Raw genomic sequence first — 23,631 nt, 5'->3', positions numbered from 1 at the left:
TCTAACCTTGAACATATTGGCATCATCATTGCATATCATTTCTGCAGATTGCCCTGAAGCTTTCAGCTGGTGGGGACAGTTACCTAGTATGGCGAAGGATTCATTATGCTCATTAAAGGAAGGAGCTGACCAGCGATTATTATCTACTCTAACATCCAGATTCCTATGCGCTCTCACAAGCCACCATAACCAAACCCTCGAGCGACTATCTTCAAGATGAAAATCGCCAAGAACAACTCACGTCAGTCTTTAGTCGTCAGAGAGACATTCAAGCGTTGATGCCCTCGATTTCCATAGGTCCAGTTCCAGCACCGTCCCATCCTTCTCCGCGCTGAAAGACCCTTTTATCTTCCTCCGCCACGCCCTCGAAGCCCTCCCCTCTCATGCGCGCATGCACATCGGTCACATCAGGATGAGTCGTTCTCGCAGCCCGCAAGATCCAAAAAGATTCTTCTAAATGTTCGACAGTCTGGCGATGACCATTTCCTCCAACCGAACCGAGAAGACGACGATATTCACCGCGGCAGACGGCATCCGGGCAGTGACGACGGTTTCTCCCGGTCCAGTCGGTCTCGCAAGCGTGTCTCTCTCCAGTGATATCTGGCAGTATGTTGATTGCGAATTCAGAATGGATCTGATACTTGAGCGTGTTCTCGACCTCGGGGGACCATATCTCTTGAGACCGCAGATCATCCCTGATTAGTCGGTACATGTAATCGACAAGTTCATGGACTTCGATAGTCACTGTGATGAAGCTTGTGATTAGCAGTCGACCTCAGTGGCATGCGCGGCTGATGATCTTGACTTACTGAAAAGACATGCTGCGAGGACGCGTCGGAATGTATCCTTCTTCTCCCGATCTTCGAACTTGATTGTGTAGAGGACCCGATGGGAACAACGCATCTCGGGGTTGTTTTCCGGGAATCCTGCTTGTGCCCAATCTGCATAGTCTGAGAAGACGAAATAATCTCCTTCACGAATATTGACGTTGAAGTACACAGCCTGGCGATGACGCTCTGGGGTATCATAGGGATGAAGGCAGGGTACCAGTGGTGGGCCATCTCGTACGTCTCGAGGGACTGAGTTCTCGCGACAGGGCTGTGTGAAGGTCATTTGTCCGCAGTAGATCCAGTGCCATTTGATGTCCTGGAGAAGATGATCTTTGCAGCAATAACGAACTTCGGAGAATGGCCCACACTTAGGGCAGATGACCGTCCTTCCGTCCCAGAGATTGCAACGCTTGTCGCAGCTGTGTTTTGCGCACGGAAATCCATGGCTATCGAGTTGCCAAAAAAAAGCTTCCGGTCTCTGACTGGAGACGTTTCCGTGAGCCTTGGGTGTGGAGAGCGTTGAAACGTCACTGGCTGCCAGGGGCGACGGATGAGAGTGGCTGTTGCTGAAATGAGGCGATTCATGGTCTTCAAAGTGGGTCATCTGCTGCGAGTTCCGCTCAATTTCAGAGTTAGAAACGCTTGAAGAGACCTTCTCTGTCTCTGGCTTGCTTGGGGCATTTTCGTCAGCCGTCAATATCGCGCTTACAGCCTTAGGTGGAGAGGCTTCTCGAATCTGCGTTCTGGCTGGCAGGCTTTCGCTTTCCACTATGGAAGTAGACGCATCACTGCTCAGGGAATCCTGTGTAGCTTCGCTCGCAGCTTCTTCTATAGGAGGCAGCCTTTCTTTTGCTGCACTCGCGGATCTGCGACTGTCTTTATTGGCACCAGGGTGTTGAGAGGAGGATAGCACAGGAGCAGCTTCTCCAGCAGAGATCACTTTGTCATGCAGTGAAGTAACACTGCTACCAGAATTTTCTGCCAGGTTAAGCGTGTGACTCGAATGCTTTTCAACAGTGCTGGGGCCTGGCTTCAGGGCTGCGTCACCTTGTTGAAAATCACTTTGAGATGGAGCGCAGTCTGCAGAGATCCAATTGCTCTGAGAAATACCAGGGTCATATGGTGCTGGCGATCTCATCTGCTGGTTCGTCTCGCCACGGGCTTGAACGTTCGAGCCCATATTGGGTCCGACGTGAGGTGTCTGGCGCAAGTGTGTCTCGTTTCTATCCCCAGAGGGGCCTTCGCCCAGAGAATCTTGGTTGTTCCGACCCCTATTCCTGTTCTTGGTGTTCTTCTTCTTTTTCTTTCGCGACGTTGGTACTGGCTGCATGATGACAACCGAGCTGGGATTTGACTCTGCAGAATGCGCACTGGATGAGTGAAAACGGTCGCTGAATGGGCTGAAGGTGTCCCCTGAGGATAAGGATTCCGTTGGAGACAAGCGAGTTATGGTTCTTGCGCGTATCAAGTTGATTGCAGATAAGCGAGTAATGAGCTGCTCTGGATTGATATTCTGCCTTTCTTCCACTTCTTTGCGTCAGTTAGCAACGCGTTTACCTGCGGTTGAGAGACATCTGGAGAAGTTGGTGGAAAGAAAGTGAATGCTAGCCCACTTACCCACGTCACTGCTCTCAGTTGAAGAATGACTTTTACTCATCTTCACTGGGGAGGTGGGTGAGCTTGTCTCTTTGTCACTCTCCAAGCTATTGCCAATGAGACAGGTGGAGTGGTCCGTCAGCATGTAGTTTGCTTGGTGTTTGACACTCAGTTCCAGGCCGCTCAGGTTCAGTGGATCAGAGAGGCTTCTGGGGATGTTGGTCACTGAGACTCTCTGCATCATCCTGGGCGAACGCTCTGCTGCCTCGAGATCCCAGCCCTCTATGTCCCGGGTTGCCATCCTATTTCCGGAGGCTCCTAGGGGACCCGGAGCTCCCTCGGGATGCGATATCATCACGCGTTACCTGCTTGTTTGTTCAGCGCCGGTAGACTTCAGAGTAAACCTGGTGGGATATTGCTATTTCTGTCAGTCTTGACAACTCTTCGATCTCTGGTATCTCAACAAAATGTCTATGAATCATTTCTCCTTTTTAGATTCGATGGTCGTCCTAGAGAGGGTCTCTGAAGGAGTAAAAGAAAGAAATGAAAGAGTCTACCAGAGAAAGCTCCGTGTTCTTGTTCACTAACATCGCCATGGCGATGGTTACCAACTGATTTTCCGGAAGAGTCCGTCTGAATTCTGCCTTTCTCTCCTGTTTTTGAGTACACATAATAGTCTGGGCAAAGATTGACTGTTATGATGAGCTTAGCTGGCTTAAATGTCTATCTTTGTCTTCTTAACAAGCTTTAATGATCAATAAGTAACCTTTGAGTCCCATAGACAATGACTTCCTGTTCCTGTGACCATAGATATCTACGGACCCAGAGGTTGGATTCTGGATAACAATCAAACAGCCTCCTCCTCACAATCAAGCTTCTTGATTCTAAGCGGAAGATATCGATTACCCAAGTGTTAAGGCTCATATTTCGGATACAGGACAGCGCATAATGTCAACTCTACAATGTGCTCGTCTCTATCCCATATACTTATAAAAGTCCCGGAGACCTGTATGCCAACAGGATATCTGGTTGCTCCTAAGCACTTTAGGCAGACTTCACGAGTCCATGGCCCTCTTAATTCCTCATATAATCTGTATTATTCGAGTATTAAATTATTGGCTAGCTAGCCATTGGCTCCGGTCGAAAAGCCCTGGTACGATTATCAGCTTGTGGCTAATATGTAAAATAGCAGACGGCGGAGGACGACAGTAGTGCCTCGGATCATTATTATTATCACCTAGTCTGGTCTGGTAGGGAGCACTTTATACCTTGAGATTCGATGTATCGGCCGAGAATACAGGAGAATAATACCCAGACAAAGTACCCCCTTCCAGAGTACGTGTAAAGCCAATGCCTCCATTCCGATTACTAAATTAGGCCTTCAGGCTTCTGACTTATTCGGAATTATCTCAATCCATCTTTCAAGATTGGGCAGAAATCAAAGGGCTAGATTCGTCCCGGTACTAGCTTCTGGCTGATCTCCGGCCTTGACGACGCCAGAATCTGTTGGCGAATGCCATTAGAAGATCCCTGCTTATGACGATGTCTTGCTCGATGCTGGTGGTGGCGCGGCGCCCAACAAACATCGCGAAATCCAACTGGATTTCGTCCGTAGGGATCTCACCCATGTTTTCATCCATCTTCCAACCATCTATCTGGGGCCCCGCATCTCCATTGAGGATCTTAACGTGTTGCACCCGAACGGCGGGGGACGGGAGTCTTCTAGTGGAAACCGCATAGACCCTTCTGTCCAGCCTCCAAACGTCAATAGTGAGGTTATTCTCTTCGCTAAGATCAATCGTTATGCATGTCTCAGCGGTTGTGCCAGGGGATTCCAGCCATCCTCGCGCATTAATCGCTAACTGTTGTGCCGACTCTGAATCGCCTACTTCAAGCACGACCGTAAGGTTTCCTGTCGACTCCGGTGACCATGCTGCGTCGGGCTCCTTGGCCCAACTGCCCAGCACGGTCAAAGGTGATGAAAGTGAGATGAACTCTCCGGAGACAAGCATTGAAAAAAGTTGCTCATCAATCATGGCTCGAAATAAGCCAGCTAATTCCTTGTGGTCCCATTGCGGCATTTTGATGGTAAGGCACTCGGTCACGAAGTTGTAACTGAATCTTGCAGACTTCAACGTTCGGTTCTTGTCGGATGCCAAAAATTCAAAGTCCTTTGCGGAGACGTTTGAGAACTGTATAAAGTCACAGCTAGTATTGAGGCTGTCTTCAATGCTGGCGACGAAACTCTCATACCCTTTGTAGTCGAGATAATCGGTAATAAGTCTGGACATTTCGGTTCTGTTGGAGGAGAAGTTTGAGGCGATGGTGCCATTGTGTTGGGCAGAGGCGTCCATTGCTTCGGAGTCCATCGTGGGAAGGTGCAAGCACTTTCGCACCAAGATGATTTCTTAAACGGAAATAACGGGTCTGATTACAACAAGTATTCGAAAGGAGATATGCACTGGTCGGTCGGGGTCAAACCTAGTGATGGTTTTGCTCTTAGGGACTGATGAAGCAAGAGTTGCCTCCAGTGATCAGAGCAACCCTGGGGTTCTTTAGAGGCTTAGTTAGAGAGGAGGTTGAGAGTGAGCAATATATATATAATCAATCACATCACGTTGATGAGTCTTCGTTGGGACTCCGCAAAGATTACAGGAGTCAGTACAGGCAAAGAGAGCAGAGGGGGGAAGGAAAGAGAAGAAGTGTGTCGTCATGTCGATAGGTAGGTAGTGTACTATGGAGTGTTATTAGTTTATAGATGGATGGTGGCCTGAGGCCTCTGGGCTAGACCGGCAAAGCGTTGGCCACTCTGCGCTAACCGTAATTGGAAGACAACTGAAGGTATTGTGAATAGATTCAATAGATTCGGATTTCTCCAACCTACCTCTCTACCTAATGTCACAGAAGCATCGTTTGATTGCCCAATTTCGGCGCCGGCCAAACTGATATGCAGTTGACTGAGGCTGACGTTGGACGTCTGCCCAGAACATGCCGTTGCTTCATCCTACAACCATCGTCCACCATCTTGAGATCTTCTTTTGTTGAATAGAAGTTGCTATATATCCATTAATAAATATAAATAACTCCCTCACAGCGTTTGTTTCCATGTCGAATTACTCCCTCTATCTCTCATATCCAGTCAAATGATAGGTGATACCCTAACATCCGGCAGGCCAGCGGTAAATGGAACAAGAAGCAGCTCTGCAGATGCCAAAGGCAGTGAGACAAAGAGCCCTTGTTTTTCTTCCTACTTGACTCCACTAAGCAGATCTTTGTTCATAATATCTAATTGATTGGCTGACGTTTTTCTGCACTACTTGAAGGATTGGTTGAGCGATCCTGGAGCTTAAGCGCCGGCCCTGGTAGGCTATATTTGGCCTGCCAGCGCTCTGAAGAAACCACTGAGATAAGCTGCCCAACATCTCGCGCAAGATGAAACGACCAGGGTGCAGAAACCTTAGATCTATGTTGATCTACGGAATAGCAGCTGCTTTTCTTGGTTCCTCCTGGTTGTGGTCGGGCTCGATGGCTGTCTCAGATGTCTGCTCAGGTCAGAAGGAGAATATTTCCATTGAAATGGGAAATATGCAACTGCTTTGCAGATATAAATTCAATTCTCCCTGGTTTTTCTATTCATTGTGCTTTATTAAGTCATTGTTACCTTTCCTTTGTTGTTGTCTTGACAAGCGCTAACACTTCTATTCTTTGTCGCAACAGCCTCTTTCATTCATCTTTGATAGACCCGAGCATGCGTCATGAGCCCTCAATAGACTGATTCATTCTCCTCATTCTGAAGTCCATAGTTGCCGGTTAACATTCTCTTTGATCTTTGCGGATTCCTCTATATTCTCGGCTTCGTCTTTCACTTCCTCTCTCTGCACATTCTGTCTGCGACTGTTACCTCAACCGGCGCGCCTATCACTCAACGTTGTTCTTCATATAGATTTTCAGCATGTTATTCTCAAGATCTGGTCGATCGATATTTCCTCTTCTGCCACCTTACGCAGCTCACGCCCCAAGTCCGAATCAGGGACATATAATCACATTACCTCCGGACGGTCTGACCCCTTACCTTGGCCTCAGGGCTCGCTTATCGCAAGTATGGATCAATCGATGGACGATACTGTTGCTTCTAGTTCTGGTCAGACTTTTGCTAGCTGCTTCAGGTCTGCAGGCAGACATGAGCACAGCGAAACGGGAAGCCCTTTCCGCTTGCACGAGCGTCGAATCCATGGGTAGCTCGATGGCTTCTATGCCCCATTATTTATCCCAAGGGGTCAACGAGTTAACAGCAACCGGAGTCGAGAAGGCTGTGAGCGGCCTCAAATCGATGCTGATGCTTACCATCACTGGTGTCGAAGAATTGGTCCTCTTCATCATCAAAGTGCTGTACCAGACTTATCTGTGTCTTTTCACCCTGGCGGTTAGAGGCAGCGTGCATGTTGCGGTGGGCGTGATTGAAGAGGCCGCGGACTTTTTGAATTCCACTGTCAAGGATGTCGGAGACGACATTGGCAAAGCCGTCAGCACGTTCGAAAGCGCATTCAATAAATTCCTTGATGGTGTGAACACCGTCGCCAGTGCTTTTGGAGCCAGCGTACCAACATTGGACCTCAACAGCTCGATCAGCACGTTGGAGAACCTCCAGCTGCCTTCTTCAATTGACCAAGGGCTTGACAAGCTCAATAGCTCACTTCCGACCTTTGATGAAGTCAACAATTTCACCCAGACAGTCTTGCGCACACCGTTTGAAGAGGTCAAAAAGCTCGTCAATGAATCTCTCGGAACATACACTTTCGACCGATCTCTGCTACCGGTTCCAGCAAAAGAACAGCTGACATTCTGTGAAGGCAACAACGGCATAGACTCGTTCTTCGACAGCGTGGCAAATTTGGTTATGACAGCGCGCAAGATATTCATCGCTGTTCTCATCGTCGCGGCAACGCTGGCTTGTATCCCAATGGCATGGCAGGAGATCCGCCGCTGGCGCTCGATGAAGGAACGCTCTCAGCTAGTCAGGAAGGAAGCCCATGACCCCATGGACGTTGTCTACATCGTGTCTCGGCCGTACACTGCCGCAGCCGGTATCAAAGCGGCGAGCAGATTCAGCAACAGCCGCAGGCAGATCCTTGTACGCTGGGCGGTTGCTTATGCAACAACGCCTGCAGCGTTGTTTGTCCTCTGTCTTGGAGTAGCCGGACTACTCTCTTGTCTGTGTCAATATCTGCTTCTGCAAGCCGTCGAGAAGACCGTGCCCGAGCTATCGACGCAAGTCGGCGCGTTTGCCGACAAGGTCGTCGACAGCCTACAGAATGCCTCGGCGGAGTGGGCAAACGACGCCAACGGAGTCATCGGACACATGAACCAAGACCTGAACGAGAACGTCTTTGGCTGGGTCAACACCAGCACGACCGCTTTAAACGATACGCTGAACACTTTCGTCGACAAGACGACCGGCGTCCTCAACGACACCTTCGGCGGAACCCTCCTTTACGAGCCTCTCATGGACGTATTCGAGTGTCTCATTGGACTCAAAGTCCAAGGTATCCAGAAGGGACTCACCTGGGTCCATGACCACGCGCACATCGACTTCCCTCTACTCCCAAACGATACCTTCTCCCGCGGGGCGGCGGCCAGCATCGCCAGCAATAGCTCCAATCCCTCAGACAGCTTCCTCGCTGATGCGGGCGACCAGACCTCAAACAAAATCACCGAGGTAGTCATCCGAGTCGTCAACAAGGCCGAGGACGGCATCCGCACGGAGACAATCATCTCCGCGGTCATCATCCTCATTTGGGTATTCATCGCGCTCATCGGCATCGTCCGAGCCCTGAGTCTGTTCTGGGTCCGAGACCGAAACCGCGGTGAGGGAGGAGGAGCCCGGGTCAACCACCACGAGTCAGACTCTGGAGGATTCATCGACGTACCCTTGACGGCTATTCCAAACACAAACACAGACGCTCGCTCGATGCCGGCTTCGGCTCCGGCTCCTCGGTATGAGGCTTCCACGAGCACCGCGGTGGCTTCACGTGCTGTTCCCGCGAGCAGTAATCACCATGACGATGAAAAATTGGGGTTTGCCGGGGAGAGACAATACGGGTCTGCGCTCAAGGTGGACGGCGCTGCGGACCTGCGGGGAAGTAGCTATGTCGAGTATGACATGGAGAAGCGCTAGCTGGATTATACGGATTTTGGTCCGGTGGCGTCTCGTTCGTCATTTTTTCTGGTGTTTTTCATTTGTATTGTAGCATCTTTGGCGTGAAGCATTGCTATCATACCCATTTATGCACGTTATTGATGTACTTTTTGCATGACATGCGTTTACATCTTGCGTCCCTAGAAGACATATGCAGAACAGATGTCATGCCTTCAGTCTAGATTCCACACGATAATCAACATATTGAGCATTAAACTGAATATAGAACAATCGTTCAAATAGATGAAAATGCAGATCGCTGCGTCGTGTCATTCATACCCTATTATAACTGCTGTACAAGCATTGAAACATGCTATATACCGATCTGTACCCGAAAATATAACAGAGAGCAGAAGTCTTAATGCCATGTGTATAGCCAAAATGTCATAATCATAAACCCTCTCATCCATAGACAATAATCAAATCGCGACGAAGAAACTCTTCTCTCCTTCTCGAGGCGTGACCCTCACTCTCACAATGATGGGATCCGCACAGCTGACCCGAATGCGCTCGGGCGTCGCCGGGCTCTGCAAGCTAAGCACTTCATTGACATTCCACTGCTTGCGCGCAGCTTTAAGAGCATCTCGGATGGCGAAAAAGACAGCGCTGCCCATGAATAGCGGCGGTTCACCGACACCCCGTGACCGCTGGATGGTGCGGAGGTTCTCCCACTCGACGTCTTTCAGAAGACTGACGTTGAAGACCTGTGGAATGTCCCTAAAGCCAGGGATCTTGTAGTTTCCGGGACCCTTAGTAAAGACCTGGCCCGAGGCACGATGCCATAGACTCTCTTCAGTGGTGAAGAGGCCCTGCCCTTGGATGAAAGCGCCCTCAATCTGCCCGTAATCGATGGATGGATTGATGGTGCGTCCGACATCCATCTTGATGTCAGCGCGAAGGGGCGTCCAGTCGCCGGTCAGTGTGTCAATCTCTACCTCCGCGGCTGTCACGCCCTGCGTGAAGTAGAAGAACATTTGACCCTTGTTCTCCCCCCAGACGTACCCGATATCAGGGGTACGGTAGAAGCCCTGAGCGGAGAGGTTGACCCGATCAAAGTAGGCTGCATTGGCGAGTTCCTTCATGCTGGCCCCGGGCATCTTCTCACGGTATGGACGCAGGCGCTCATTCAACTGTTCGCATGCGTTGAAGATGGCATAGCCGTTGAGATCCGAACTGGCGGACGCTGCCGTGGAGGATGTGTTGGCGACTGTATTTGTAGCTGTCTCCGAGATGAAGACGTCGGACTGGGGAACTCCAAGTGCTTCTGCTGCAATCATCGTCATCTTTGTATGCAGTCCTTGGCCCATTTCAACTCCACCGTGGGCGACGAGGATGCTGCCGTCGTGATAAATATGGACCAATGCACCAGCCTGGTTCAGAAACAAAGCTGTGAAGGAAATACCAAACTTCGTGGGGATGATGGCCATTCCACGCTTGGACCATTTGTGTTTCTTGTTATACTTCTCCACGGCCTTGCGGCGTTCCGCGTAGGAGCTTTCCTCCAGCACTTGATTATACATCAGAGGAACATGCCAGTCTTTGAGCTCCTGGTGAAAATGAGTCTTGTCTCCCGGCTGATACATATTCTGCAATCGGAATTGTTCGACAGGAATGTCAAGATGATCCGCAATCTCTTCCATGAAGGATTCGGCGAAGAACATGCCCTGAGGGCCACCAAACCCACGGAAGGCAGTGTTGGAAACAGTATTTGTCTTACAGACTCTGCCACGGACGTGAACGTTTGGAATCTTGTAAACTCCATCGATGTGGGAGAGACTTCTTTCCACAACTGCGCCAGACAGATCTTGCGTGTGGCCTCCGTTGGCATATACGTCGGCGTCAAGTGCGAGGAGTTTCCCTTCTTTTGTCACGCCGACCTTCCAGTGACAGAGGAATGGGTGGCGCTGCCCGGAGGTAACGATATCTTCATCCCGATTCAACATGCATCTAACGGGTCGTTTCGTCTTTGCGGCCGCTGCGGCACAAATGCCTGCTAGTTGAACCGACCGCGTCTCTTTGCCACCAAAGCCGCCACCAAGTCGTTTGACACGAGACACGACCTTGTTGGCTGCCACTCCAGTGACCTGAGCAACATATGTTTGGCTATTCGGAGTTAGCTTGCATTAAGCGGCATGCAGCAAAAGGATAAAACTCACGTTTCTGTGGGATTCTGGGTACTACTCCAGATCTCCATCTCCCCATCCTCAGGTTTCGGAATGGCTACGCAAGCCTGAGTTTCCAGATAGAAATGCTCTTGGCCCCCCATTCTTGATACTCCATGGAATACGCGATCCGCTTCCTCGAAAGCTTTATCCGTGTCGCCACACTTGATAAAGCGGAAGTGGTCAAAAAATGATTCGGCCTCGATTGCCTCCTCCATTGTGAGGATTGCGGGCAGTTCTTCATACTCAATCTTCACAGCTCTCGAAGCCTCCTCGGCAATCTTAGCAGAGCTTGCAAGTATCATGCCAATGGGCTGGCCAGCAGTCATGACTTCATCCACCGCAAAGAATACTTCATCGCACTTTGGAGCACCCCACCAATTCGCTTTGGGGTTAGGAAGGTCCCTATGGTCCACATAGTCATAGACTCCAGGGATATCCAATGCGGCTGTCGTGTCGACACTGACAATCTTTGCATGAGCCTTGGTCGAGAGAACCAGGCAACCGTACAGTTCATTCTTCTGCACAGGGATATCGTCCGTATACTGCGCTTCTCCAGTAGCTTGCTTCAACGCAGACACGTGAGGTGTAGCTTTACCCAAAACCCTTTGTTGGTAGGCGCTCGAGGACTCGTGGTCTTTCTGTCCTGAGGAAATGGCTCTTTCAATCTCAGCAATGACATCTCCGTCGATATCTGTATCTTTGACCTCAATCTCAGAGAGCACATCGTGATAGAATCGGTAGAAGAAGCCAAGAGCTAAGGACCTGCGATAAGTTGCCATCCCACCAGGGACGCTAAACTTTAGGTCAAAGTCCCGTTCCAGAGCACTCATGGTCCCCTCGAGCGTCGCAGGGTTCGTAAATTTCTTGCCAATCAAGAACGACTCTGCGTTGCGCGCGGATACCGTCATAGGTGCTAGGCCCCCAAAAACGAGGTTCACGCTCGTCACATCATTCGATGGAGAAAGTGAGACACGCAGAGCGGCGTTGACGATGGCGATGTCATCATCCTTTCTCTTTGACTGTTTATAAGCCCGAAGGTATTCTCCCTGTTTGGACGAAATCGGAATACGCAAGCTCGCAATGACGGCATCTTCTGGAAGGGCAGTCAAGCGGTAACCTTTGAAGAACTGGTCCATAGGGATCTCGGTTTCCCCCCTCAAAGACTTGGCGATGAGAACAGTGTTCGTAGCGACGAACACCGGATTTAAATCGGAGATGGGAGATGCCGTGGCCAGATTTCCCGCGGGGGACGCAACATTCCTGATCTGCCTTCCTGCGAAATACCGAAGTTGTTTCTTAATGGCCTTGAACGGCTGACCCTGTACCGGGCCATACTTTTCGACCGCTTCGTCGCAAATTGACTCCAAGTCCGTCAAAGAGACGTTGGCTCCGAGTTCAAGATGGTTGTCTTTGAGAGAGTATCGACGAAGTTCTGGAATGTCGCCCACGTAGACAGACGCGTTGTATTTCATTGCCTTGAACTTCACTTCAATCTGAGTCTCCGTACTTCCACCGATGATTTTGGACGCAGGGTGTGCGCTTTTAATCTCTAATAGTTGCTGCATAGTGACCGGCCTGTACCACTTCTTTTTCTTATTCCCAAAGACAACGGGTCGAAACTCGTGTCTCTGGAGAGCCGGCGGGAATATCAATTCCGTCCCTGGATCGTATTTGATAAAGTCAGGGGGTGTGAACTTCGGAGAACTACCATCGTTGGTCTCCTCGTTTGACAACTGTTTGCAGCACCCTCCTGTACCATTCTGTTTTTCCATGCAGCAACCTGTTCCACCGTTGGCACTTGCTTTCCCACATACATTTGTGGCTGTGAAACTGTGCGCGGCGTCCAGAATCGGTCTGTACCCTGTACAGCGACAGAGGTTCCCATCGAAAGCTTCTTCCACCGCATGTTGCGAGGGATCGGGGGTATTGCGAATGAGGGCATAAAGACTCTAGAAATATTGATCAATCAGGTCAGCCTTATCGACAGAGATATTGTGGTGTACGAAGATCATACCATGACAATTCCAGGTGTACAGAAGCCACATTGACTGCCATTTCCAATCGCCAGCCGCTCCTGAATTGCGTGAGGGTTCTTCACATTCCCGATACCCTCAACCGTTATAACATGTTTCCCGTCGACACTTATCACCGGTGCCAGGCAAGCATTGACGGACGCGTGGTAAATCTTCTTGGTAGTCGGATTGACGTGAGACACAACCTGTAAGGAGTAAGAATTTCTGCCGCAAAAACAGACTCAGATGTCGATGTCGTCCTGACTTACAACTGTGCAGGCACCGCAACCTCCCTCTGCACAACCCAGCTTAGTTCCTGTCAACCCTATCCCTCTCAAGTATTCTAAAAGAGTGAGCTCTGGATCGACGTTATCGAGTATGACTTTTGTGCCATTGAGATAGAAACGAATTGTGTCATCCCAGTCCTCGGTCAACTGGGCCAGGGAAATAGCCTTGGAAGGCTGCTCCTCCACAACGGGAGAGCTTAAGATTCCAGGCGCCATTGGAGTCTCAAACGGGGCTCAGATTCTTTTTCCCTATCTGTAAATGCTGTCAGGGAGAGCTCTCCCAGCTGAGGCGATAGCTTCGTTTGTGTAGAGTCAACCGGAGAAGCTGGTATGCATGAGTCCAGCGGGCGATAGAAGAGACGGATCAACAATCAGAGAGATCCGGATTATGAGCAATGGTAATGATATTTGTGATTATAATTCAAGCAGCAGCAGATGAATCCATCACCTAAAGTGATATGGAAAAGATATGTGTGCAGTGTCTCAGAACTGCGATGCACAGACTCGTAAAATAGTTTATCGCCTCTTTATCACCTGTTTGTCTCTCCACCCCACTCGTTATCGCCCCTTCGCGGGGATCGCCACCATCCGATGAGCAACGCCCCTGGAGAGCGGAAAGCAACGGCCTCCATCCACGGTTGGAGTTCCTACCAATAATGACGAGCAATACTGCGAGGCAAGCCGTGGAGCAGCGTAGCATTCATTATTTCTAAGATTTGAGATTGTTTGGCATGGATTGAACATCACTGGCGCTTTTTATTACTATCGAGAGACTACGAGAGGTACAATTCGAGGAAAGCTTGATTTAATTCCTCAGGCAGCAACGCCAATCCATATGCTCCACCCGGTGTCACGGGTTATCGCCTATATAAGCCAGATATTATAACACAAGAAGATAGAAATATATCTCAGAAGTAAGAAACTTCCCAAGTATCAAAGGACACACGGGCCAGGAGATAATGTCCAACATTGCAAGCCACTTTTCAATTGGTCTTCTATGCTCTGAGCTTAGCACCAACGAAATCCTTCTCTTCTTCCTCCCATTTCTTTCGCTCAACGACGCTTCGGGCCCTATTTGTAGTAAAGTTGGTCAAATGAACTGCCTTCGTGCGCACTGTATACAAGGGACATGAAAGCACGTACCGATAAGCTCTGACGAAGCGCCAGATTTCAGTGTCCGCCAGGTTCCAAGCTTCAGCCACGTCTTTGATGCCAATCCTGTTGGTCTCCTTGCTCTTCAGGACTTCCCTTGCCTTTGTGATTAGATCGTATTCCTTCTCAATGCCCTGTTTGCTTGGGTTGGCGTTCTGCATTGAGCCTTTGTTGGTATTTTGCGCAGACTCTTTCGTTTCGCCTCCTTTCTTAGTTTCGCTGGGGCCACTGCGAGGGATCTTGAATCCGAATTGCCATTCGAACTCGTCCAGAAGTTCCGGAGGCAGGACCTGGCCGTTGTTTGCTGGCAACGATTCCACAGTCATCCACAATGAAGTGCCAATTGCCGAATCGTCTGCAACGGCCTGCTTCAGCACGACCGCTCGGGCAGCACCTCCAAACTCACTACTCAATCGGTCTTTAGTCACCTCCGTCAGCCATGGGTCGCGTTCAGTTTGACGGCGAATATGTCGAGTGGTCACTTCCTCAGATCCCTGTTGCAGGCTAACCAGAGTGTACGGGTGGGGGAGAGTGCCTATCGTAAAAACGTGTGATGAGTTCTTGTAGGTAGCGGGCTGACTGATATGCATCGGCCGATCAGGGTTGCACGGATGACACTTCTGCAGATTTGGAGGGCAAGATTCGGGTATGGGCGAGCTCGGGCATTGACCGAGAGCTCTGGCAAGGCGCAGGGCGGGTTCCACTAGGGCGGTCGTATGCTCAGGGAAGGGCTTCAAAACAGCAATGCCGGCCTGGAAGGAGTTCTGGAATGTATTATGTAGATGTGAGTTGACCAGCTCGACGAGGGCCAGTCTCCCAGCGGTCGGCGATGAAACGATCTTCTCTGCGAGTGTTGGATAGTGAGTGGTGATGGTCGCAGAGGTGTAGAAAGCCAGAGCGCTAGGCTGTTCGACCTTGAAGATCTCCCCGGGCATGATGTCCAGCAAGGATCTCGCCTTTTCGTCCACACTCTTGAGGGCATTTTGCACCACATTCTTGAGCGCGTCGTTGATAAGTGTCTTCTCGCCAGCGAAAAGAGCACTGCCAATGTGGTCGAATCTTGTAATCTGCGCAGGATCGACCCCCCGACGAAAGTAAGACAGCAGCGGATCATCATATCGCGCCATTGGGAAACAGCGCCAATCGGCGAGTAATCCGGTGCCCATATGACCCCAGGCAAGCCACCTGAACAGATCATACTCAAGATCTTTATTGAGTTTCAAGGTCTGTACCATCTCGTAGAGCTGATTGTTCATCGCCTCGCCACGGCTGAGCACGACTGGCCTAAACCCCTGAGCGAACCAAGCCCGACGCCAGGCGAGAAGAAGCTGCGCATCAGCATTCTCCGCATCCTTATTATCGCCGTGAATCGGTTCGTAATAGGTATAGATGAAGGGTCTCTCTTGAAGTGGAGGCAGTACGGAACGGTTCTCATCGAGAGTGATGGACGACGAAAAAGGGTTGATCCATGCAAAATTGCTGAACCATTTCGACTCGCCGCTGGTACTATTCTTCTGTTCCGGCGGTTTATGGGAAGCTGGCCGGAAGAATGGCAGGTGATAGTCACTCAGAGACGGGAGCTTCGGCCGGGGTACATATTTCGCTGGGCCAGAGACCGCTTCTTCGGAACTGGGGGAGGAGGAAAATATTACCAGTACGAGGGCGACAAAAACGATAATGGTTAAGAGAGCGGTGCTTCGATGCGGAATCATCTTTCTCTCTTTCTAGGGAGAGAGCAGATTCTGATGGTTACGACAGGGGTTGGAATCCTGCAGGAACGTGCTTAAAGAACGACGTTGCGCTTACGATCGCGGCAATTCAAGTGGAAATTTCAGAGTAAAGCAGATCGGCATCACAGTGACATTTGCAACGAGTCAACGGCATAAACAATAATACGAAGTCTCAGAGCATCGCAAGCAATGAGCAGAGCTGAACCAGTGCTGATACTGCGAAGGCCATTCGTATCTGTACAGCGTAGGTAGCCTGGCCTTGACCCAGGTCTTTCGTTACTACCTCATCAACAACTGAGGTACTTTGGACCCAGGAACAGTATGGTCGTAGCCTAAACAAGTTAGGTACCAGGTACCTGCACAGCCGCATCCACGAGTGGAAAAGGACAGAGAGGGAGTGCACTAGGCCTATTGCGGCGAGCAGTGGCAGTCCATGTGCCTTGGTGCCTTGATGCCTTAATCCCGTAATGCCTGAAACCCCAAAAGGCGGTGACGGCGACAGAGAGATGATTGTGGGGCCTGGGGCAGCGAAATCGGCACTTTTCTGGTAGATGCCCCTCTTGACTCTTAACTATTATTCTTCTGCTCAATATCCGGCCCCCGTTGTGAAAGTCGAGTGCCCAAACAAGAGTTCCGGGCCTCTGGACCGCAATAATGGGTGTTGAAACAGCCTCCTTACAAGATCGCCTCGAGAGATGGGCGCAGAGGCTACAAAATTTAACAGTGTCTCCTCTGACCAGAGACTATCCCGAGAACCAAAAGGCGGATCTGAAGAGAGCAATTGAGGCCTTTGAATCTCTCAAGCTACCAAAGGATGTGCATACCGGACTGCAAAAACTCTCTGGATCATCGTCCGGCTTCATTGCTTTCTTGACTGCTTTTGTTGTTCTCGTAGCTCGTTTGACTGGCGATGAGGATATCGCTGTTGCGACCAGCTCAGCGGAAGATGGCCGGCCATTTGTCTTACGGGTCTCAATTGAGCAGTCTGAGACCTTCCAACAGCTATACTCTAAAGTCGAGAATGTATGTGGTACTGTCGTTCATTGTTGGCCATCTCTGACCATATAACAGGCATTCAATCAAGGAGCTGCCGATATAGTTCCGCTGGGTAGCCTACGGTCCTACATTCAGGAAAAGACCAAGTCAGAACGTGCCCCGATCCTGTTCCGCTTTGCTGCCTACGATGCCCCTGCCTCATCACAAGAATACCCTGCCAATACCTTCGAAACTACCGACTTGGTTGTCAATGTTGCAAACGCGAACGGGTCCACGTCCGAGGCGGAACTGGGTGCATACTACAATCAGCGTCTGTTCTCAAGCGCCAGGATTGCTATCATTCTGAAGCAGCTTGCACATATTGTGCAGAACGCCTCTAAAAATACCGAGGAAGCGGTTGGAAGAATTGATTTCATGACGGAGGATCAGCGGTCGCTGCTACCAGACCCCACATCAGATCTGCATTGGTCCAACTTTCGCGGAGCCATCCATGATATTTTTGCACAGAATGCCGAGAAGCATCCGGACAAGCTTTGTGTGGTGGAGACCAAGTCGGAGCAGTCTCCTCACCGTGAATTCACCTACCGGCAAATCAATGAGGCGTCGAATATCCTAGGCCACCACCTGGTCCAAGCTGGCATCGAGAGGGGAGATGTTGTCATGGTCTATGCCTACCGTGGCGTTGACCTTGTGGTAGCTGTCATGGGTATTCTCAAGGCCGGCGCAACCTTTTCGGTCATCGATCCTGCCTACCCGCCTGAGAGGCAGTGCATCTACCTCGATGTTGCCCGCCCACGAGCACTCATTAACATCGCGAAGGCCACCAAGGAAGCTGGCGAGTTGACTCAGCTTGTTCGGTCTTTCATCGATGAGAACCTTGAGCTGCGGACGGAGATTCCCGCGCTTGCACTGCAGGATGACGGTACTTTGGTTGGAGGATCTGTTGACGGTCAAGATGTCCTCGCGAATCAAGTTTCTTTGAAGTCCAAGCCAGTGGGCGTCGTGGTCGGTCCCGACTCGACCCCGACCTTGTCATTCACCTCCGGTTCTGAGGGTAGACCAAAGGGCGTCAGAGGACGTCATTTCTCTCTGGCGTACTACTTCCCATGGATGTCCGAGACCTTCAAGCTTACCCCCGATGATCGTTTCACTATGCTGAGTGGTATCGCTCACGATCCTATTCAGCGAGACATCTTCACACCGCTCTTCCTGGGAGCCCAGCTATTGGTTCCGGCTCGTGAGGATATTCAGAACGAGAGACTCGCGGAGTGGATGCGCGAGTATAGCGCTACTGTTACCCACCTGACACCTGCAATGGGTCAAATTCTTGTCGGTGGTGCCTCTGCGCAGTTCCCTGCTCTTCATCATGCTTTCTTCGTTGGTGATATCCTGATCAAGCGAGACTGCCGTTCTCTGCAGGCCTTGGCTCATAATGTCAACATTGTCAACATGTATGGAACTACTGAGACTCAGCGTGCGGTCAGTTACTATGAAATCCCCAGCTACTCTAGCCAGGAGGGCTTCTTGGATACTATGAAGGACGTCATTCCCGCGGGTCGCGGAATGGTCGACGTGCAGATGTTGGTTGTCAACCGGTTCGACCCTAGCCGCATTTGCGCCATTGGCGAAGTTGGTGAGATCTACGTTCGTGCGGGTGGTCTGGCAGAGGGCTATCTGAGCAACGAGGAATTGAACAAGAAGAAATTCCTCACCAACTGGTTCGTTGATCCGCAGACGTGGGTCGAGAAGGACAAGGCTGAAAGCCAGGGCGCAAACGAGTCCTGGAGGCAATTCTACGTTGGACCCAGAGATCGCTTGTACCGCAGTGGAGATCTGGGCAGATACACTCCTTCTGGCGATGTCGAGTGTTCCGGGCGTGCTGACGATCAGGTCAAGATCCGAGGGTTCCGCATCGAACTCGGTGAGATTGATACGCACCTTTCTCGGCACCCTCTTGTCCGGGAGAACGTCACTCTGGTGCGAAGGGACAAGTTTGAGGAGCCGACTTTGGTCAGCTACTTCGTGCCAGATATGAGCAAGTGGTCCTCATGGCTCGAAAGCAAGGGCCTCAAGGATGATGATTCTGCCGAAGGAATGGTTGGCATGCTCAGACGATTCCGGCCTCTTCGCGATGACGCTCGGGAACACTTACGCAGCAAGCTCCCTGCGTATGCAGTGCCTACGGTCTTCATTCCTTTGAAGCGGATGCCTCTGAATCCCAACGGCAAGATCGACAAGCCTGCATTGCCGTTCCCAGATACTGCCGAACTCAGTGCGGCAGCGCCTCGCCGCAGATCATCCGTCCTGCAGACTCTGTCCGAGACCGAGCAGGTTCTGGCCCAGATCTGGGCTAACCGCATTTCCAACGTCACCGCTCGCATGATTGGACCTGACGATTCATTTTTCGATCTGGGAGGACACAGTATCCTGGCTCAACAGATGTTCTTCGATCTGAGACGCAGGTGGCGCGGAATCGACATCAGCATGAATGCCATCTTCCGTAGCCCTACCCTCAGAGGGTTCGCTGCAGAAATCGATCGCTTGGTCAACTTCGAGTCATTCGCAAGTAATGCCAACGAGGGTGATGCCACCGCAGATACTCTGGCCACTTCCAACGAAGCTGATGACGAATATTCCAAAGATGCTAGGAAGCTCGTTGAGACCTTGCCCGAGTCTTTCCCTGGACGAACCGAGGACATGCTCTCGGGCGAACCTATCGTGTTCCTAACCGGTGCAACTGGATTCCTCGGTGCACACATCCTCCGTGATCTTCTCACTCGTAAGTCGCCTTTGGCAAGGGTCGTGGCACTCGTTCGTGGTAAGAGCGACGAGCAGGCTCTCGATCGCATTCGGTCTACATGCAGAGCGTACGGCTTCTGGGATGAGTCCTGGACTAGCAGGCTGCAGTGCGTCTGTGGTAACCTGGGAGAGCCACGGCTCGGCCTGTCGGAGTCGTTGTGGAATGATCTGACAGAACGAGTGGATGCTGTGATCCACAACGGTGCTCTGGTGCACTGGGTGTACCCTTACTCTACTCTCAAGCCAGCCAACGTTTTGGGTACCATTGATGCTTTGAAGCTTTGCGCGAGTGGAAAGCCCAAGCAGTTCTCTTTTGTCAGCTCGACCAGTGTACTCGACAATGACCATTATGTCCTTGAGTCGGAACGTAGCATTGCGGCCGGAGGTGCGGGTATCAGCGAGGAGGACGATCTGGAGGGTAGCAGCGTCGGACTGGGAACCGGTTATGGACAAAGCAAGTGGGCTGGCGAGTACCTCGTCAGAGAGGCCGGCCGGAGAGGATTGAAGGGAACCATTGTTCGTCCTGGTTACGTTCTTGGTGACTCCAAGACCGGAAGTAAGCATCATCCATCATACCCCGACCAGTTTTGCGCTTTGGGTTGAAAAAAAATTGACTAACATTTACTCTTTAGCCACAAACACGGACGATTTCCTCATTCGAATGATGAAGGGATGCATTCAGCTTTCTGCTCGCCCCAACATTCACAACACTGTCAACATGGTGCCCGTCGACCACGTTGCTCGCGTCGTCATCGCCGGTGCCTTCCAGCCCCCTTGCACGCCAATCGGGGTCGCACAGGTGACCGGACACCCCAGGCTTCGTTTCAACCAGTTCCTGGGCGCTTTGCAGACCTACGGATACGACGTACCCCAAGTCGACTATGTCCCATGGAAGATGTCTCTGGAGCATTACGTCAATGACGGAAAGCACGATGATCCCGAGTCACAGCACGCACTGTAAGTCACCCCTATGGAGATCGTTACAACAGGGGCAAAACACGGACTAACTGCTGCCTCAGTATGCCTCTCTACCACTTCGTGACGGCAGACCTGCCCTCCAACACTAAGGCTCCTGAGCTGGATGACGTTCACGCCGCTGCTTCCCTTCGTGCGGACACCGCCTGGTCGGGCATCGATGCCTCCGCTGGCGCTGGCGTGACCGAGGAGCTTGTCGGTCTCTACGCTTCCTACCTCGTGACAATCGGATTCCTACCCGCACCATCTACATCTGCGACCGGGGCGCGTCCATTACCTGAGGTCCAGCTCAGCGAAGACCAGAAGAAGGCTCTGGCGAACGTCGGTGGACGTGGAGGTACTTCGTGAGAAGTTTCTTCCTGGGCGGATCTGTATGGGTTTGATGTCATTTCTTTCTGGTGTATAAAATGAGCAGGTTCAGCATGACCAGAAAATTACGAGCGTATGTATGTATATATAGAAGTGAAATAAAAGGAGAGTGCGCGATTTTCAGAGATATAGGAGTACTACTGTAAAGAGTAATTCAGAAGGTGCCCCGTAACTGTCATATTTCCCAACGTGGATAGAGCGGCAGAATCGAAATGGCTCCCTTTGACTCCTGACTCCTGAAATCCACCCGTCGAACAGAATGGGAATCATGAGACTCGGATGATGCTGGAAAGCGGATATCAGGGAATTTCTAATTTGAAGAAAGCCACATATCGCGATATTGGTACTCCGTACTCCGTAGTACAGGCAAAATCATCCGATCGCGACGAGATGTCTGATTTAAAGCATTGTTGCCGCGATGCCGCTCGCGGTGTTTCCGGCTCACCGGCCTTTTCGTGGTCCCCCGCCAAACGCCATGGACAATTCCGTCCTTGGCCCAACTGTCCAACATTTAATCTCCCTCTCAACCAGGTCGTTTATCTCTCCCGTTCTTCCTCGCGAATATTCTCATCTTTAACTTCTCTGCAACCGCTGTCGTGATCTCCTCAATTAGTGATAGACCCTCGCTGCGACAAAATGAGTCACTCCGGTACGTGCGCATCTCCTTTCTTGGCGTCTGTGGATGCTCTGTTCCTGAACCCTGATCAACTCGTTGGTCTTTGTCATTTCTCTGCCCCTCGAAACCTTTCGCATCATGTGGATATCGTCATTCCCTCAATAATTATCCATCCAAGGAAGATTGTTTCTGATCGGTTTGCGGCGGTTGTGCTGTGCCCGTCTGTGCCTTTTCCGATTTCGCCCTTCCCGTACTTTTCCTTTTTCTTCCCTTTTTCCCCTTTGACCGCTTTCCATCGGATCTCCCCCCACTCCCATCGCTGCTTCGCAAACAGCAAGCCATTCCTCAAAATACTTGCTGTATATTTGTATCCTTCACCATGAACATCACGAGGCTGTTACCGCGCTCCAATGCTCTGTCTTTGCCGACGGCAGTCGCACGAGCATTTCGGGGTCGCGGGGCAGGCGTATATCCTCCATCATCTCAGACCGTATATATGTGTCCGACCTCCACCGTCAGCTTAATGCATCGCTCGCCCTGTTCCACATCTGCGCCATTGCGATCGAGTCAGAAATCGGAGGTCCAGACGAGTGCTAATAATGACTCACTTTCAGACAAATTCTCTGTCGCGCTCGCCAAGAACAGGGAATGGGCTGCCAAGTGCTCCCAAGAGCACCCTGAGCTGCTTCCCACACTTGCTGTCGGTCAACACCCTGAAATTCTGTGGATCGGCTGCTCCGACTCCCGCTGCCCCGAGACCACCATCCTAGGCCTTTTGCCCGGTGATGTCTTCACCCACCGTAACATTGCCAACGTGATTCACCCTGCCGATCTCAGCTCGGGCGCCGTCATCGAGTATGCCGTGCGTCATCTTCGCGTTAAGCACGTCGTAATCTGTGGCCACACCAAGTGCGGAGGTGTCGCCGCTGCCCTGGGCAACAAGGGCCTGGGCATCCTCGACCCCTGGCTGATTCCCCTGCGCCAGCTCCGGGAGCAGCACCTTGCCGAACTGCACTCTCTGTCCGAGGACGAGGCTGTCGTCAAGCTGGCCGAGTTGAACGTCAAGGAGGGCCTGAAGGTATTGACGCAGAAGAGCGTCGTGCTGGAGGCGATGCAGGAGCGAGGCCTTCAGGTGCACGGGCTCATCTATGATGTCGGATCTGGCGTCCTTCGGGAGCTGGACACCACCGAGCCCGAGGACGCGATCAAGGCGCGATTGACAACGTTCAAGACCGATGCTTAAGCGGTAGGCATCTTTATTGTGTTGTGTTCGATTTCAGCGAATTTCGGGTTCCATTTTGGTCGGGTGTTGATTATCTGTGACTGTTGGTTATGAGCGAGAGGTCAACGTTGGAACGTGCGTAGTTCACGGGATGTATATAGTTAAATACCTTGGTCAAAGTTATGAATCTAGGCCGATCGATCTCCTGGAGAAGCTCGACTCCAAGTCCGTAGGGAAGCCATGTCAATGACTGTAGTTTGCAGACGCCATCGCTCTTAAGAACGCATCATTATTGTCAAGCCGGAGATGAAGCACAGGTGCAGGAAAGGAGAGAAAGAAACAAGAAAGAAAAACGATTCGGAAACGACTACGGGGTATCCAATTGATTTAGATTATTCAGACATCAGCTAATTACGCAGCCACTACGCCGTTCCAGAGGATGCATGCACCTTATACCCTGCGAGGCATGATGCCAACAAACTCTTACTCGGTCGGGGAGGAGAACTCTTGTGGCCTGCTGTTTCGCACCCCGACGGTTGCCGTTTTGGGTATGGTCCCGGCCGAAGCGGGGTTGTGTCGGGCGAGAGTGGTGCCTGAGGTTTTATGCCGTTGATGTGTTGACTGTTGCAGAAGACTCGTTGGCGAGATTATACATTGCCATTGCTGCTATCGATCCAGCTTTAGCT

At 51.1% G+C, this 23,631-nt stretch overlaps 7 protein-coding genes across 7 annotated transcripts; 3 read left to right on the top strand and 4 right to left on the bottom strand.

Moving 5' to 3' along the window:
• Positions 1-268: 268 nt before the first annotated feature.
• Aspvir_007312 (uncharacterized protein) lies at positions 269-2,727 on the bottom strand (the record flags this gene model as incomplete). The annotated part of the gene is made up of 3 exons (XM_043270494.1): positions 269-744; positions 810-2,360; positions 2,448-2,727. The coding sequence occupies 3 exons, from the start codon at positions 2,725-2,727 to the stop codon at positions 269-271; spliced, it is 2,307 nt and encodes a 768-aa protein (XP_043126429.1).
• Positions 2,728-3,889: 1,162 nt separating this feature from the next.
• Aspvir_007311 (uncharacterized protein) lies at positions 3,890-4,795 on the bottom strand (the record flags this gene model as incomplete). The annotated part of the gene is made up of 1 exon (XM_043270493.1): positions 3,890-4,795. One exon carries the CDS (start codon positions 4,793-4,795, stop codon positions 3,890-3,892), a length of 906 nt encoding a protein of 301 aa, XP_043126428.1.
• Positions 4,796-6,378: 1,583 nt separating this feature from the next.
• Positions 6,379-8,601, top strand: prm1 (pheromone-regulated protein PRM1; the record flags this gene model as incomplete). Its single annotated transcript, XM_043270492.1, has 1 exon — positions 6,379-8,601. One exon carries the CDS (start codon positions 6,379-6,381, stop codon positions 8,599-8,601), a length of 2,223 nt encoding a protein of 740 aa, XP_043126427.1.
• A 440-nt stretch (positions 8,602-9,041) lies between these two features.
• Positions 9,042-13,302, bottom strand: Aspvir_007309 (putative xanthine dehydrogenase HxA; the record flags this gene model as incomplete). Its single annotated transcript, XM_043270491.1, has 4 exons — positions 9,042-10,725; positions 10,779-12,736; positions 12,802-13,005; positions 13,069-13,302. The coding sequence occupies 4 exons, from the start codon at positions 13,300-13,302 to the stop codon at positions 9,042-9,044; spliced, it is 4,080 nt and encodes a 1,359-aa protein (XP_043126426.1).
• A 779-nt stretch (positions 13,303-14,081) lies between these two features.
• On the bottom strand, positions 14,082-15,950 carry Aspvir_007308 (uncharacterized protein; the record flags this gene model as incomplete). The annotated part of the gene is made up of 1 exon (XM_043270490.1): positions 14,082-15,950. One exon carries the CDS (start codon positions 15,948-15,950, stop codon positions 14,082-14,084), a length of 1,869 nt encoding a protein of 622 aa, XP_043126425.1.
• Positions 15,951-16,622: 672 nt separating this feature from the next.
• aarA (L-aminoadipate-semialdehyde dehydrogenase) lies at positions 16,623-21,086 on the top strand (the record flags this gene model as incomplete). The annotated part of the gene is made up of 4 exons (XM_043270489.1): positions 16,623-16,991; positions 17,040-20,319; positions 20,396-20,720; positions 20,783-21,086. The coding sequence occupies 4 exons, from the start codon at positions 16,623-16,625 to the stop codon at positions 21,084-21,086; spliced, it is 4,278 nt and encodes a 1,425-aa protein (XP_043126424.1).
• A 1,016-nt stretch (positions 21,087-22,102) lies between these two features.
• On the top strand, positions 22,103-22,966 carry Aspvir_007306 (carbonic anhydrase; the record flags this gene model as incomplete). The annotated part of the gene is made up of 1 exon (XM_043270488.1): positions 22,103-22,966. The coding sequence occupies one exon, from the start codon at positions 22,103-22,105 to the stop codon at positions 22,964-22,966; it is 864 nt and encodes a 287-aa protein (XP_043126423.1).
• Positions 22,967-23,631: the final 665 nt, after the last annotated feature.

Source organism: Aspergillus viridinutans (genome assembly GCF_018404265.1).
Source record: "Aspergillus viridinutans IFM 47045 DNA, scaffold_5, whole genome shotgun sequence".
NCBI classification, from domain to species: domain Eukaryota; kingdom Fungi; phylum Ascomycota; class Eurotiomycetes; order Eurotiales; family Aspergillaceae; genus Aspergillus; species Aspergillus viridinutans.
Note: the sequence above shows the minus strand (reverse complement) of the source record. Positions and strands in the feature narration are given on the sequence as shown.